Here is a 16554-nt window from a genome sequence, read left to right on the forward strand (position 1 = left end):
AATATACGGCTTCCATGGCACCCGGTTTGTTGCCACACCCCTACCACCTTCTAGACTTCCTGCACCTGAAAGCAGTTTTTCACCTCCCAGTGTCTGGGGGGGGGGGGGGGGAGGAGTTACAAGTGCAAGAAAACAGGTGAAAGGGGCAGAACTGGTACTTTTTAGCAGCTGCTTTTAACAGCTGCCTCATAGCTGAATCGCCACACAGCACCAACGGGCCGACGTTTGCCAGGCTCAAACAAGCCCAGCAGTGGTAAATGTTGGTAGTGGTGGCAGCTCAACCTGTGAGTACTGCCAAAAAGCTGGTTGCTGATAAACAAGTGGTGGGCTGTCACTAATATCCTCCCTCACCTCTATGCTTTCTCCTTCATTATGCTTGAATGAGACTGGCCGAGTCATCCTACAAGTGATGTGAAAGATGAGGCAAGTGTCCAAGACCCTCATCCTAGTGGCCCACCCTGGGCCATACATCCCTGGTATTTAACACCTTCGCTGCGGCGGCTATTCCGCCGCAGCGCTAAGGGGGCGGGGCGACCGCGCGGCGCGCCCATGCTGGTGACGGAACCGCTCCGTTACCAGCCTCGGTTGAGCTGTGCTCATGACGGAGCGGTTCCGTCATGGCCCCGCCCGCTCAATGGAACGCCCAGCACAGGCGCAGAATCCGCGCCGGCGCGACGAGCGGGCCATGACGGAACCGCTCCGTCATCAGCACAGCGCCACCGCAGCTGATGACGGAGCGGTTCCGTCATCAGCATGGAAGGTGCTAAGACCCCTGTAAAGGCTGCAGAATAAAGCTGGATCTACCCAAGCAGTAATATGATCAAATTAGGCACCCATACCCCCAAGTAGCTCAGCTTGGACATCAGGCACTTGTCCTTGAATTTAGCTACCCAAGCGTCCCGGATGGGCATGGCCATACTGTCTGCTACTCATTGGTCTACTACATGTTTGTTAAGTAGCCAAAATAGGAGATTTGTGCATTACTGCATCTCCAAAAATCTGGATCTCTGGATTCGATGACTGAAGTATCACTGAAACGAGGAGTCACTTTACCTTATGACTGGAAAGACTTCTTCGAAGACAAATACAACTTGCAAACATCCAAACCCAGCACTAGAAGGCAGGAGTATGCAAAGCATGTGAATCTACAGCTCTACATGCCAAAACCGATGCTTACTGGGTAAATTCTATTATCCTTCTGCTCCTCCAAAAGAAAGGTCTTGCATATACCTCCATAGCATGTGAATAAACAGCACCACACTCTATGAACAGATTAGTACAGGGTACCATCTTCAGTTCGTAGCATGTGTGGGCTGCAGATACACATGCTCTACATCAATTGTCGAACACAGTTTGGCCAACCATATTCTGCTGATGTGCTAGCAATCCAATACAGGTGTGTTTTGTAAAGGTCTGCGGTGTTGATCAGGCAGCTGCCTTGATTTCTGGCAAGGTACCTAAGAACACCATGTTGATTACCAGGTATCAGCTATGATTTCTGGTACTTTAAGAATGGATTGGCCTAAAGTTTAGTGCTACTCAACGTTATATTCAACTGCAGTGAAATATGTACTCAATCCAGAAGCTACGTTTCTACATTTTCCATCCTAATTTATAAACCTAGAGCACATTTTATTTCAGAAAACCCTCCGAGTGCCAAGCAACCCACTAAGATGCTGGTCATCAAAAAGATCTCGAAAGACGATCCAGTGGCCTTCTCAGCTGCATTTGCATCACCCATACCTCACCTTTCGAACGGTGGCAGCAAGTGTTCCACAGCTGTGCCGATAGTGTACAAGAACCTTGTTCCTAAGCCAGCTGCACCACCTTCCAAGGTAAGTGTTTTGTATTGAGCAGAGTATTGGAGAGCAGATCAGAATATTGGAATGAGCTGTTTGTCATGATGGCCTCACCGTGCGACTTACGATGATGTGGGTTAAAGATGCCCTACGTAGAAGCCATAGGAGCTTGTCAATAACCATAAATCCTTGTTGAAACCCAAAATCACTTTTCTCAGGTTTTTGCACCCCAGTACAATTTTCAGATCATAAACTACTATTGAATCAAACTGTGTCAGCGTGAGTAACTTTTATTTAAAACTAAGCTTGCTTATTGTAGCCCTTTCTCTCTCACGACCAGCAAGAATAGTTGTACCAGGTTGCTTCCCCTGTAGAAAACGGACCATCTGCTTAAGGTATCTGTAGGATTCGCCCTCAGTGTGCCTAGTTTTTTGATTTGCCTTTGCTGACCGGATCAGCACTTAAAGCATTGCATCAAACTGCTCCTCTCAATATAAGCTTACACTGAAAATTAATGTATCAGTAGTTTGAAGTAAATAAAGTATTCCTCATCCCCTCACTTTCGTGTAACAGACCACTCATTTACAGAATCATACCCAATATCCTCCAACAGCAGCCAATTAGTGTCCATAATTTACGTTGCTTAATGTTTTGCTGGGTTACCTTGGTCATCACCTCAAAATTCAAATTTCTTTCCAAGCAAGAGAGGCGCCACTTGATGAGTAGTCATTATTCCTTAGAAATAACCTAAAATATGTTAAGGCTCCTCATTTTCCACCAACTATATTTGGCAGATTTAGTGACTGCACATTCCTTTTTACAGCGGTCAGTATTGGATTCCGTTTTCCTTCCCACAAATGTGTATTGTTTGACATTGTTGCAATGTATTACTGTGCTTCACTAACCGTCCCATAGGTATGTTCTTGTATTGTTAATGTTTTTCACGGCCTAGATTGAGGCCCTCCCTGCTGCATACATTCTTTCCTGGCATTTCACCTTACTCCTGTGTGTGGCATCCTTCCAACTCTCCAGAGATCTACTTGTTCCATTTGTCTTCAATGGTCCCTGCCTCCCACTTCACCATTGTGTAATCCCTCTCCATTCACCTCTTCATGTTCTCCTTGGCGCCCTTCCTGGTTACCCATTACCATTCTGTGGCCTCTCTATGTTCTTTGCTTCTGAGTTCTCCTGTAGTTCTTTTTCACCTTGCACTCCTGTGTATGTCAATTTACCAAAGTGTCAGAGGTAGCAGAGGAGATGTAACATTTTGTGGCCTCCATGACCTCACAGGAAGTGGCATCATATGAACCTTGACCCTGGCTCCTCGGAGGAGATGCCACAGGTTCTGGGTTCTGAGGACCTCCCAATTGAAGTCACTGAAGCCCAGTGTAGATCTCAAAGAGAAAATGTATTGCTAAATCATAGGGCTATGCACAAAATGAATTGAGAACAAAAAAGTGGTCCGGGCCACCAATAGTAGGCCCATATGTTGTATTTAAACTACAGTTACCTGACGTACTCCTCTTAAGTTTCGATTCATGATCACTTGTACGGAACTATCACACTTGGGGAGCTTCTGTTCAAGCACATAGTTTTTCTTCTAATCACAATAATGGAAGCTGGCAACAAGTTTAAAACTGTGTGCTTTTTTTCTCTTTTTTTTTTTTGCTTTAAAGAGTGCACATTGTAATTCTGAATTTCGTCTCAAAATGAGAGTAATTTCCCTATGGAGCTTCAAAAAGTAAATTGCAGGTAAACGGTCTTCTCTATGAGGTCTGTTTTTGGCATTGCGTTTGCTACTTCCTAGTTCTGGGGTTGCTACAGGTTACAGCCACAACCCGTAGTCATTTCTAAATGACATCCCTCTCATGCACCTCCCACTCCCAACCCATCATATCAATGAGACACAGGGCTGGGTTGGTGGACTGGCTTCCCTCAATGTTTGCCCCTCCTCTGCAGCCTCCTTCCTAAGACCTCAGCTCTCCTACCATGAGTGACTTTTCTTGTTTTTCCCTGGTTTATTCTGCCTCCTGTTATGTCCTCTGTCTCATCACTGCCCCTTATTAGTGCTGTCTCTTTACCCCGAAACCAAATTGTGCATGCTTCACTTGCCTGTCATTCCTGAAATAGCCTGTGGTACTTCTTCTGCGTCTCCCTCCTGTCATTCCACTTCCCTGCCTTCATACTGTCACTCCACTTCCCCTGACCCTTCTTAGAGTTGTCTTACCTGTGAGAAGTTGGCCTGATATGCAGTGCTCACTATTCTAGTGATCACTATGTATCAGTCCAGACAACCCTTATTGATTGGTTGTAAGTCAACCTTATAGACCAGCTATCCTAGTAGCATGGATACGAGCAGTCTAAGGCTAAGACTCTAGAGGGCGTGTTAAGCCAGCTGTTTTACCATCACATATACCCCTTGAACACCAAGTGAAAGGACACCACACAAGTTGTTATGAAAATAAAGGTATGTTTATTTCTAACAAGACTACCCTGGCTCTTTATGAGACAGGGAGCTAAGCACACAACAAAACTCTTACGAAAATACTTAGTCGCACAATTTACACAAATGCCCGAGGGGCACGAAAAACCATATACACAAAAAGTGGAATGCGAAATTACTATCAGGTAAGTACTATTCTCATAGGCTTTAGAATCGCTAGGACTGGACTACTGAACCTTTAGATTGCAAGCAGGAGGCCTAGGGACGTTGTGTGCAGAGTGGGAACTCTCACGCGTAAGGCGGGAAAAAGTCTATGGAGGCTAGTAAAGACAAAGTTACTGTTCTCGGGCGAACCCGACTAGATGGGTCGAAAACAAGAGTGGATCCGAACACTTAGGGTGTTGGACTATGCTGGAGCACCGGAGTACTCGGTTTACCTAGCCCAGGGGCTGCGGCTGCATAGGGTTCAAGTTGCGTCGGAAACCCTCGATGACGAACCAGGAGCCTGAAAAAAGAAGTTGCTGGCAGGCGGCCAGTGAAGAAGTTCGTGGTGATCCAAGCCTGGATCAGGGAAGAAGACCTGTAAGCAGAGGGGACCAAGTTCTGAATCACTAGCCAGTGATTTAGGTGGGCACCAGGATGGCACCGGACTAAGTCACCTCGACCAGGTGAGTGGGCGCTGCTGGGCTCTGCAGTCTCTCGGACCAGGAGGTGTTGTCGGCGACCAGGATGGAGGTGCGAGCTGTCCCACGAAGGTGTCTGCTGTCGACGTCGCTGGACCCAGGATTGGGGCAACAAGTCTTGGCAAACGCAAGCCCACGTGGTGGACTTAAAATGGAGTCTGGAGTGGACCAGGAGGGTCCAGGGTGCTCCTCTGTTGGAGGGGAGCAAGGGCTAGTCTGGAGCAATCAGACCAGCGGTGTTTGTCGTCGTGAAGCGTCGTAAAAGGGCCACTAGCCAACGGGCAAGTGACCTGGACAACGCGGTGAGCAGCAAAGAGCAGAAGGGCCCCACGCAGATCTCGTGGATGCAGGGGGGCTGAACTTCGGTGCTGGAGCTGCTCAGGGTCGGGGCTTCTCTTACCCCAAAGCACTCAGTCGAGGGTCACTCGGTGGTCGTGCTGGACAAGCGTTGTGCAGTCTTTAAAGATGGCCGGTCCCTCGAGGTCTTGTACCACCCACGGATCACAGCTGGGCTGATGATGCAGGTTGAGGTCAGAGGTGCCAGGGAAGCCGGTTCTCGTCGAGCTGGGCAGTCTTGATCCGGAGGAGAGACTTACAGCAGACCGCGATGCTTGGTTGGTGCCTGCTGCTGCAGGGTGACTACTCCTTAGTCACAAGGGAGAAATCTTAGGAAGAGTCTTGAGTTCCTCTCGTAGAAAGTCGGTTCAGGATTCAAAGATTGATCTAATTTGGAAGGGGGCCTGCTCCTACCTTTATCCTGCAAAAAGGGCCCTGGCACGCGACTAAGTCCTGCCCTATGGGTGGGACTAGGAAGGGGATGGTTAAACCCCTCTCCCATGCCGGGCTTTCCCCAGCTCAGAGGCTGGTGTGCCCCTGGAACTGGTTCTAGCCGGCATATGCACAGTGAGCACCAGGGTGCCACTTGCAGTCACCTTCCTCTAAAGCCCTGCCTATCTAGAATACCCAAAATCCTGTCTGGGACGGTGCTGGCACCGCCCCTGGCAGGAAACCCTTTGTCCTTGCCTCCCGCGCTGGGAGGACTCCCAGCAGCAGGAGAGCAGACTTGTCTCGGTGGCAGCATCCATCTTGTGGAGCTGAGGCTATGTCTGACTTTAACCGGGGTTACAGGTTACCAACATGTCCTGTCCCTCTAGAAGGGTGGAATGCTAACCCCGTCGCCAGAATTGGCATGGGGTTAGTATTCCAATTCGTATGACACCTTACTCGACATGTTTTGATAATGTTATACCAAAGTTAGCATTTGACCGCGAGGTACATAATGCACTTAAGAGTATATGGTATAGCGTTATCATGGAACAGCTATTAGGACTTGGTTCCGCAAGCTGCAAACGGGCTCAGCTCATGCCAGAGCACCATTTCACATTATTCCAAGCACTCTGCCTTCAGGATTAAGGCCTGCCATAGGAGTGACTGATAGGAATACATGTGTCCATTGTGGGGTTAGACAGAGGAATACTATATCTAAAGCAAAGGGTGAGTACACCACTTTGCCCCAGCTGGCAAGCAGCCAGTTGTGTCTGTTTAGTTAGTCAGCCCAGGGGTGGCATAATACATGCTGCAGCCCCTGGGAGACTTCTGGGTGCACCTCAGCCCTGGGTACAGGGACTTGGAGAGGGCCCAGTGCCAATTCAGTACCTGGGTACAATTTGGAGTAGAGAGAACAGCTAGGCTGTGGGTCTGATTAGCAGGCCCACAGCCAGGAAAGTCGTAAACCAGTGAAGCAAAAAGCAAAAATCTGGGTGATCATAGGATTGCAGACCCTACTCTCCTACATTACCCATCACGTTAAGACTGTGGTTCCAACACAGGCTTGCCTGCCCATATCTGATACTTCTACCTGCAGATGTTTAGAATATTCCCCAAGTGCCAGACTGGACCTGGTAAATCTTGAGCAGTACCTTGGCTTGCTGGTAGGGGTTGCTGATAAGCCCTACGTCAGCAGCACACATGCCAGAAGTGGCGTGCGTAATGTCCATATAGATGCCACCACAGCGCAGGGACATCAAATCTTTGTTTTCTGCACAATCAGTGCAGATCCAGAAGAGCTACCTCAGGCCTTTTATAACTAATTCTTTTTGTCTTTTTGTCAATTCTATTCGAGCTAAGCTCCCAGTGTGCGTTAAGGATGTCCCCATAAACAAGCATTTGCAATGCAATAGGTCTCCCATTTGCAAGAGTTTGAGCTATTGGAATTGTAAATGAAAATGCCATTAATTTACGTATTTTTAAAACCTGCAAGCTGTGTAAACACGCACTTTGTTCTTATAGTCCTTGCTTAAAAGAAGCACGACTCGCAGTAAGAGGCGCAGTTACTGCCAGCCTTGCTTCTCGTAAGCAATGACTATAAGTACAAAGTGTGTGTTTTCGCACAGCTTACAGGTTTTCAAAACACCTAAATAAAAGGCATTGTCATTTACAGTGCCAATAGCTCAAACTCTTGCCAATGCTGGTTTCTCTTTGCATTCTGTGACTGGTAGTTACCAACCAAACACACAAGTTTAAGGTATTGGCATTGTAAATGACAATGCCTTTTATTTATGTTTTGGTTTTTAAAACCTAAATCAAAGGCTTTGTCATTTACAATGCCAATAGCTTAAACTCCCGTAAAAGCGAGACCTATTGCATTGCACATACTTGTTTTTAACTTCCCAGTAAGTTATAGTAGTTATAGTTAGGACTTAGTTTCCATAGGAAATCCAAAACATTCTATTTGGAATAACTTTGGTGCTGGTGGATGAATCTTAGCGAATTTCTCCAAGAAAATGGCCTGCTCCGCTCCTTCCCTGAAAGTTTGGGGGTGATTCGTCAAGCGGGGGCCGAGAAAAAAGGGAAGTCCCAAAAGGTGTTTACCCCATGCAATTTTGCATAGAAACCTTTAGCCAGGGCTACAGCCCAAATGGCTGAACAGAATTACACCAAATTTGGCAGAGAGGTAGAGTTCGGTTCGCAGATTGTGCTTTTCGTTAAATGGTGAAAATCCGTTCAGTAGTTCCTGGGAAAATCAAAAGTAAAATCATAGTGATATCTAGAGACTAAGTACAGCACGCGTACGGAAATCCGTACAAGTACGAGCTGCATGCTGATTGGATGTTAACTGCCAACACTCCAAACCAAGAAGTGTTGGCAGCCATCTTGTGCCTCGGTAGCACCGAGTCACAAGAAAACAGTAAAACAAAGTTGAAAAATAAGGAAAGGGGGTAGGGTAGTAGAAACATGTTGACCCTCTAGGCCTGCTCACGGGGTCTCACATGGATGTTTAGGCGCAATATTTTTTTTAAATTTTAAATAAAAAAACGCGTTGTGCGCATATTGTACTCCTACGCGGTGGAAAAGGAAAAAAAAACCTAGAAGTTGGTTTTATTCCTAATTAGCTCCGGGGGGGGGGGGGCAAATCCCGGGGGCACATTTTTTCTATAATGGGGGCTTGATGGTTTCCAACAGGAAGAAAAGAATGGGGGAAAAAAGTAATGTCGGACAGTGATGCTCCTGCTTCCTGCGTTTTATCAGCTCAATAGACTGTTTCCCATAACACAAAAGTTTATTGCAATAAATGTATAGAAATTTAACTTGAGAAAAATCAGGCTGAATTTGTGTGCGTGGACTGTTTGCTGAAAATGCTGGTTCAGCAGTTGATGTGCTTGGTGCAGTAGCAGGTGGGTTGTCCTTCAACCTCTGTGTTGCAGCTCGAGCAAAGTTGTTGGGGTGTAAGTTCTTTACGTGTCGCTCCATATTTGCTGTGCTAAAGGAGTATTTTTGAGATGGATCACCCCTTTTTTTGCCCTTCTGGAAAAGTAAAAAACTGCCAAATTAGATCTTTCCTCTTCTTTGGAGTTTCTTTAGGAATGAAATATTCTTCTGAATGGCTGGAAGATGAGTCTATTGCTGTTAACATGGTAAACCTCGTTCTATTTGACAAGATTCTCAGAAGAGCTGTTTCTTTTTAGAAAGTCAAAGTAGAATTTTAAAAATGGGACGGAAGTTTCAACAGTTGTAATCGGAAGTGTTATGAACCAATGAAATTTCTTCTTTTAAAGTCACATGGCTTTGCGTACGGTTACGCTGTTATTACGGTGTTCTTAGGATGCGAGTACGCATGACTTTTCACTGCAATTGGTGTAATTGCTTTTAAAAGTAATGTAGGATTATTGGATCTTATAAAAAAAAAATTCATAATTATCCTAGATAATGTTAGTACGTTCAATAAATATGTTTTTAAACAATTAGAAACATTCGCGTCTTTGCCTACGGGGCGCCGTACATGAGGTCACACGGAAGCTTTGATGCGACGCGTAACGTGAAAGCGTATTCGTAGCGTGTGGTGAGAATGAATAGCAGTACAAACTATGGTGCGATCACTCTCACTGTCAAATCAGAGCACAGGGCGCGCTATGAGAATGGTTAGAAGTGGTCACTCATTGGAAATCAGATTCAGCTGTGTAGCTTATCCACGGTATCATAACGTTACTTTTTAGCCTGTTTAAGTTTGAGGTTTGCATGTAATACTATGGTATAGGCAGATATGGATGTTTAGGCAGCGCTTATCTCCATTAAGCTTGGTTATTATCATTTACATATAGGTGTCTGAGGGAGGGAAAAGAAGTCTATGTGAATGGCGAGGTTTGCACAATAGCACCACATCACTCCTTAATTTGTAGACACATACAATTGCATGGCTCTTGTAATCAAGATGCGCCTAATTTGGTGTGAGTTTTGAAAGGCACTGCGACACCTGCTATCATGCCATCGTTCAGTTTACTGGAAACGTGAGTTATTTAATTTGAAATAATGCAATTTGTTGTGCAATGTTACCAGGCATCGGTAACATGATTACGGTAACTGAGCATGTGGTTTGCTAAAAAAAAGTTGTTTACTCCTCTGCATGGGAAGCTGGATGTTTCCATCTGGCAGTCGATTCCGACCTTGAAAGCAGAGTCAACCAAGTGAGCCTTATAAGAGCGCTATTGTCTCAAAAAGAGGTCGCTCTTACATCTGCTAGAGAAACATTTGTCCTTCATGTAGTAAACACCCGCACAGAAGTGTATGATATTATTAAATACAGACGTGCTATTGTGTTTTGGGGAGTTAATGTGTCCTTGACTACAGGGTACTTACTTTTTTAAAGTTAGAAGCAGTGGTCTTGTGAGTTCTTTTCAAACTATAATTGGTGTCTTTTCGGCATTTTTTCATTCGATGTTTTCCAGCATCTTTGGTGGATTGCCGTTAATAGTCGCATTATTTGCCGGTGTGCTTCTATTAATTTGTTTGTTTAAATATGGATGCACACGGCAATATTTCTCGGCTGTTGCTGCTCCGCAACCGAATGCTTAGTTATTACGGAGTGCTGCCTCTGGCTACATTGAGTGCAGTTTATGGATTATCGTTTCGATTCTCCTTTTTCACATGCGTTCAACCTGTCTACCATTGCCTGAACTGCGATTTTGACTGGGCCCTGGATTTGTGTCTCTGCAGTACGGTGTCTCCCAACACGGATTATGACCAGCTGATGAGCCACTTAGTGGTTCATGACTTGCTCTGTTCTGGCGGCGGGATTATGGCCTTAGCAGCGATACATGGAATAATGGGACTTTGGAATGTTTTTGCTGCAGCGCATGACTTCTTGGCACACAGTTACATTGAAGATGACCCGAGTTTTCCTCCGATGGTGATAGAGGCTCCGGTCGTTGAGGAACATGTATGTTCATTCCCACTATTGAATTGGATGGCTGAAATGTTTTCAGATGAGAACAATGACTTCCTCTTGGAGGCTGTTGCTACATACTGTGCTTATACGCTGTTAGAATAAGACTCTTTATTTTTTCTACCTATTCTTTATTATTTAGTTACTGCTTTCTATGAAACCGCGAAAAATGTATTTTGAAAATTTGAACTTGACTGCTTTTCAGGGTTGGACTCTGCGTTCCAAGTTCGGCCGCGTTTATATCACGAGGTTCTATCGAGGGAGGGTGTCGTGGGCTGACCTACCTCAAGCTTCCCAACGACACCTGCATCCTCAGTCTATAGGGTCTCTCCTCCTCCCCAACCGGAGCTGGTAAGGAAACCAGACGCCTCAAGACACCACTGCACCTGACACCCCACAGCCTTGGGTGGCCCAACCGACTGTTTCTAGGCAACCCTCAGCATCCCAACTTACCTCTCCAACCAGTGGTCGCCTCCGGGAAGCCTCCTTGCCTGAACCTGCAGTGTTTGTTGCAACTGGGGGTCTCCCTGCCGATCCCTGCACCCAGCCGCTCCTGTGGGTGCACCTTGTGAGGTAACTTGCATCCCCCTTTGCCCTGAGCTTAACCCTAGGAGCGTTGCTCCCTCAACCCTGTGGCTTGCCCTAGAGCAGCCTCAAACCGACTGCCCCATAGGCTAGCATTGGCCCTCACCACTCTACACACGGCTGCCCTTGTTCTAACCCCAGAAACTCAACCCTCAAGACTGTTTACTTTCCTACAAAACGATAACCTCATGTTCGAGGCATATGGGCTGCAGACCACACACTATTGCATTAGATCACCATCTGGTGGTGGGCCTGGATGATTACACTTTGTTGTTGTCTTGGAAGAGAGTGTCTGTTGGATGACTCCTTGCTTAGATCGTAGTGCGCATGGGCATCGACTCCATCTTCAGATTGTTTTTTCCCACCATCGGGCTCGGATGTGTTCATCGTTCGGTCCCGTTACCGATCTCTTTTTGAATCCATAAATCAATCAAAATACCAGTGGCATCGTCGAATAGAGAAGTCACTTCTGGATTCCAGCGTTCGTCGGGCCCAACTGCGCCATTGGGCCTTTGGCTCATGGAAAGAACACCCTTCAAGAAGGGCCCTTGGTGTGGACACAAATTGCCTCACACCGATCTTCATGAGGTTTGCAATCTCTGCTGATCTCCAGAGCACGAGAGTCGAGACTGTGAGGCCTGCGCTTCGTTCCGGTTCAAGAAAACAATCCGGGACCGTCGAACTCGAAGAGTAATGGCGCAGTCATCTTCGTCGACACCAGACCTCATCATAGACGAGGTTCCAATTGAAGTAGACGCTGAAGGAGAACAGCACGAAGACGTCGCTTCCGAAGCAGAGGATTCAGCTTCTGGAGTAGAGTATCAATCTGAAGATGAAGATCTTCCAGCTGGTCAACAGGTTGTGAGTACAGACGTCAACCCTGTTCACCCCACCATACCGGGACAGGCTTCGGTTCCACCTCCAGGTCCAGGTGCACACCGACCAAAACCTTCCAACCCCACGCCTTTTGGCTCGGCAGCAAAGTATACAAAAAAGCCTCCAGTCGACTCTGGCTCGAGTCAGTCTGTCGGTCCCGAAAAGCAGAAGGTCCTTAAGCCAAAATTAACACCGGTACCAAAGCATCTGTCGGTACCGAAAGTGGTCGAACCGAAAGCAAGTTCGGCACCGAAAGAGGTTCCCAAAGCTACCGAACCAAAAACCACCCCGTTTCTGAAAAAAGTGGACCCGAAGAAGGTTCCGGTACCGAAACATACTTCTGCTCTGAAGGTAGATGAGTCAAACGTTCTCCGGGAACAAAAACTCCGGCTCAAAAGAGAACTGATCCTAGGAAAAGTCTTCGGAACCCAAACCGAAATCTGCTACAAAGACAATAGACACTGTTAAACCTTAGCATTTCGGCCAATACCATATAAATCGGCGCCGAAAAAAGATTTGCCAGTAGAAGAGCTTTTTAAACCTGATCCAAACTGATCCAAAGCAAAAAACTATTCATATTAATCCAAAGACTGGACATATCACTTCTGTGCCTGAAAAGAGGAAAATGGACTATCCTAAAACACCGTCAGTTCCTCTAAAAAAGCATGCTCAAACTTAACCAATGAGGATCCCTCCCCCAGAAAAAAGTACCAGTAGATATCTCTCCTGTACATTCACCATCTAGTACACATAGTCTTATACCAGAAGATGAGGATGATGGGGATAGTTATTCATAGGACATAGAGAGTGAACGTCACATGGATGACATTAATGACCCAGATGATATTCCTGGGCCATCAGGTGATCCATGCGAAGATTATAGTGCACCAGATGCACCAGATCTGCCACAAGATGATGTATACCCATCTAGACCATCTCCCCCAGATGACACTATTGGGGTTACGCAGCTCATTAATAGAGCAGCCACTTTCCATGGGGTAGACCTACAAACCGATAGAATGGAAGATTTGCTAATGGACACTGTAATGTCATCACATAAGACCACAACCACACTTCCAATACTTAGTGGAGTGGTAAGACATGCACCTGAAATATTTAAAGACCCAGTCAGAGCAAGGGTAATCAATCCCAGACTAGAAAAGAAGTACATAGCGGCTCCAACTGATCCAGCATACATTAAAGGACAGTTGCCATTGGACTCACTAGGAGTGTCAAATGCGAGAAAAAGAGCTAATTCGCTGACAACAGGAGATGCTCCACCTCCTGACAGAGTCTAAGCTTTTAGATGCTTTGGGAAAACGCACCATTTCACAAGCTGCTAATGTCTGGAGGCTTGCTAACACTCAAGCTTTATTAGCAAGATATGATAGAGCTCATTATGATGAGTTAGTCACTCATGCAACACTTTGCAGAGCAGTACAAAACCAGGGCTTCTAATCTAATACAGGAAGGCAAAGTTATTACAACTCCATAAGATGTGCACTAGACACAGCAGACACAGCTTCTAGAGCAATAAACACAGGGGTATTGTTGCGTAGGCATGCATGGTTACGCCTCTCTGGGTTTAAACCAGAAGTACAAGCCAGTATCTTAAACCAGCCATTTGACCAAGAACATCTTTTCGGTCCATCAGTTGATAGTGCACTAGAAAAGATGAAAAAAGATAGACGTGGCAAAATCCATGGGAGCTTTACAAACACAAGCCCATACCTTCCTTTCGTCGCTCCTCATATGGGGCGCCTCTAAGCGTTTGCAAACTGAAGATACCTCCCCTTCTTTTAAAGCGCCCAACTAAACCTCGCCTAATAAAGGATATTATAGAGGAGGTTATAGAGGAAACAACAATCGCAACACCTCTACTCCCAAACAGTGACTTTCCTTCCATCCCCCCCCAGACCATTCCACTCCTGTCGGGTGGAGGTTACAACAGTTCCTACCTGTCTGGAACTCAATCACCATAGACAGGTGGGTAAGACAAATAATTCAGTCAGGTTATAGTCTGGAGCTCACTTCCACTCCTCCAACAATACCACCCAGACAGCGTCCTATGTCTCAGGAACACCTCATACTGCTAAGACAAGAGGTGGAAGTGGAATCTCTACTGCAAAAGAATGCAATAGAACCAGTCCCAAAAGAACATCAAAACACAGTACTTTATTCTCTACTTTCTCAAACCCAAAAAGGACTGGTCCCTCAGACCTATTTTAGATCTAAAGCCCCTAAACCTGTACGCCTACTTCCACATTCCCATACACCAATCGCACAGAAAGTACCCAAGGTTCATTCTAGAAGGTGAACACTATCAATTCAATGTACTCCCTTTCGGAGTAACTACAGCACCACAAAGTGTCTAGCAGTAGTAGAAGCACACTTAAGAAGGGACAACATTCATGTCTTCCCATATCTGGACGATTGGTTAATAAAATCCAAGTCATACAACCAATGTGTACAGCACACGCTGTCTGCTACAAGTCAAGTCAATAAAGCTATATTTCGGAAGTTTTCAACCATAAAAGCAAAGTACGAAACACAATATAAAATCTAAAAGTTTAAAACTATTAATCCAATGGGAAATATAAAGCTTTACATAAGACCAAATTAAAAATGTGAGTAAAATCAAGATACAAATATGACAAGTTATACAATTTTAAAATGACAATGAAAATAGGGAAGGAAGCATAAAACGAGCACCAATTTGCAATAATTGGGAGCAAGGGATACTTATCATTCATAACAGTTGGTTTACTGCAACCTAACTACACAGACTTTCTATAACCTTAATCCTAGCTCTGCGAGTGCACCACATTGAAAACCGAAACCTTGAGGTGGCAAAGGCAATCAATGGGGTAGAGTCATATTTCAGGATCCTATATACTACCAAGTAGTTCCTGATACCCAAGTTGTTACATAATTGCTGAATCCACCTTACTCTGGCTTTTTTATAAAGGGGGCAGAATAACACAACATGGAGGTCTGATCCCTCCTTTTCTGTGCAGCCCAAAGGAGTTGAAGAAGTACCTCTCCATTTGTTAGTTGGAGCCCTTAATGGAAGCGTTCCATGCCTGAATTGCAGGTAAAGTACTTCGCCATGAAGGGCTGGATGTTGTCCAGAACCTGCTCAAATTTATAAATATATTTGACCTCCAGAGAGCTATTAGAGCACCCTATCGACTGTTCTGTGTTAGACACGCCAAATTATATTCCTTTAGTGCCGGAGAGTTCCAGAGTTTAGGTCTCACAATTTTAGTGCAAAGGTGTTGAATGTGCTGGAGCCATGGTAACTTCCCCGCTCCCAGTACAGGACATTCTTTAATTCCTCCCTGTAAGTAACCAGTTCGGGGGTGCTCCAAAGTCGTCGCCAAAAGAGGAGAGGACGATTAGCGATTATATCCTTTATGGGATCAACTCCCAGATCGAGCCTCAAAGGGATTAGTGGTGTACCCTTCGAGAGCCCCAGAAGGCATCTAAAGAAGTGGTTCTCTGTCAAAATCAGTGAGTTATCAATACAGTGGCCCCACAATTCAACCCCATAAAGGGCTCCCCCCCTGGCTTGTGTCTTGTAGATTTCCACCGGGGAACCCACCATTTTCAAACTGCATTTGTTATGGACCTTAAGAATACCACCGGAAGATTGTAGCAATTTAAGGTTTGCTTGTGTCACTTGGGGGCCTCAGTCCATTTGGTCATTAATACTGACCCCCGAGTATTCTAAAGTGGACGTTCTCTCCAAGGCTATCCCATTCATTTGGGGATGAGGACAATTGAGTGTCTTTGCATGAAAAACCATGTATTTAGTCTTAGAGAGACTAATCTCAAGGTTTCTATTTTTACATAAATTGCAGAACTCTATCAAAGTCCTTTGCAATCCCATAGGCGACTTGTATAATAAAAGCGTGTCGTCCGCAAACATAAGTGCAGGAATCTTGCGGTTCGCCAGCTGGGGGGCAATCTAAATCTTTTATGGCCAATAGATCGGCAATCAAGCCATTGAGGAAGAGAGAAAAGAGTGTGGGGGCCAGGACACAGCCCTGCCTTTTGCACCGGAAAGGGAGCTGTTAATTCCCCTTTTTTCCCAAAGCGTACCCTTGCGAATGTTTCTTTATGCAGGCTTTCTATATGGTTGCATAGGTATGGTGGCACACCCATGGCTTTCATTATGGCCCAGAGTTTGTCACGCCAGACCATGTCGAACGCAGATCTTAAATCTACAAAAGTAAGGTACAAGCTACCCCCTTCCATAATAAGTCTTCCAGTGAATCATTTGCAGTCTAAATACCTGGTCAGTGGTAGAAACCTTCGACCGTAATCTAGCTTGTAACGGTGTGAGGATCTGATGTTCCTCCATCCAAGACTGCAATCTTGCCAATAAATAGCGTGCATAAAATTTCTGGGAGACATCTATTAAGCTAATTGGGCAATAATTCGCTG

At 45.6% G+C, this 16554-nt stretch overlaps 1 protein-coding gene across 2 annotated transcripts in view; it reads left to right on the forward strand.

The window, feature by feature from the left end:
* Nucleotides 1-16554, forward strand: part of GPBP1L1 (GC-rich promoter binding protein 1 like 1) — a 533935-nt gene that overhangs the window by 233166 nt on the left and 284215 nt on the right. For both annotated transcript variants that reach the window (XM_078664367.1, XM_078664410.1), the window contains exon 7: nucleotides 1642-1835. In XM_078664367.1, the coding sequence (XP_078520493.1) occupies nucleotides 1642-1835 (194 nt within the window). The remainder of the gene's footprint in view (nucleotides 1-1641; nucleotides 1836-16554) is intronic.

The sequence above is a fragment of the Lissotriton helveticus genome, chromosome 1_1 (genome assembly GCF_964261635.1).
Source record: "Lissotriton helveticus chromosome 1_1, aLisHel1.1, whole genome shotgun sequence".
Taxonomy (NCBI): domain Eukaryota; kingdom Metazoa; phylum Chordata; class Amphibia; order Caudata; family Salamandridae; genus Lissotriton; species Lissotriton helveticus.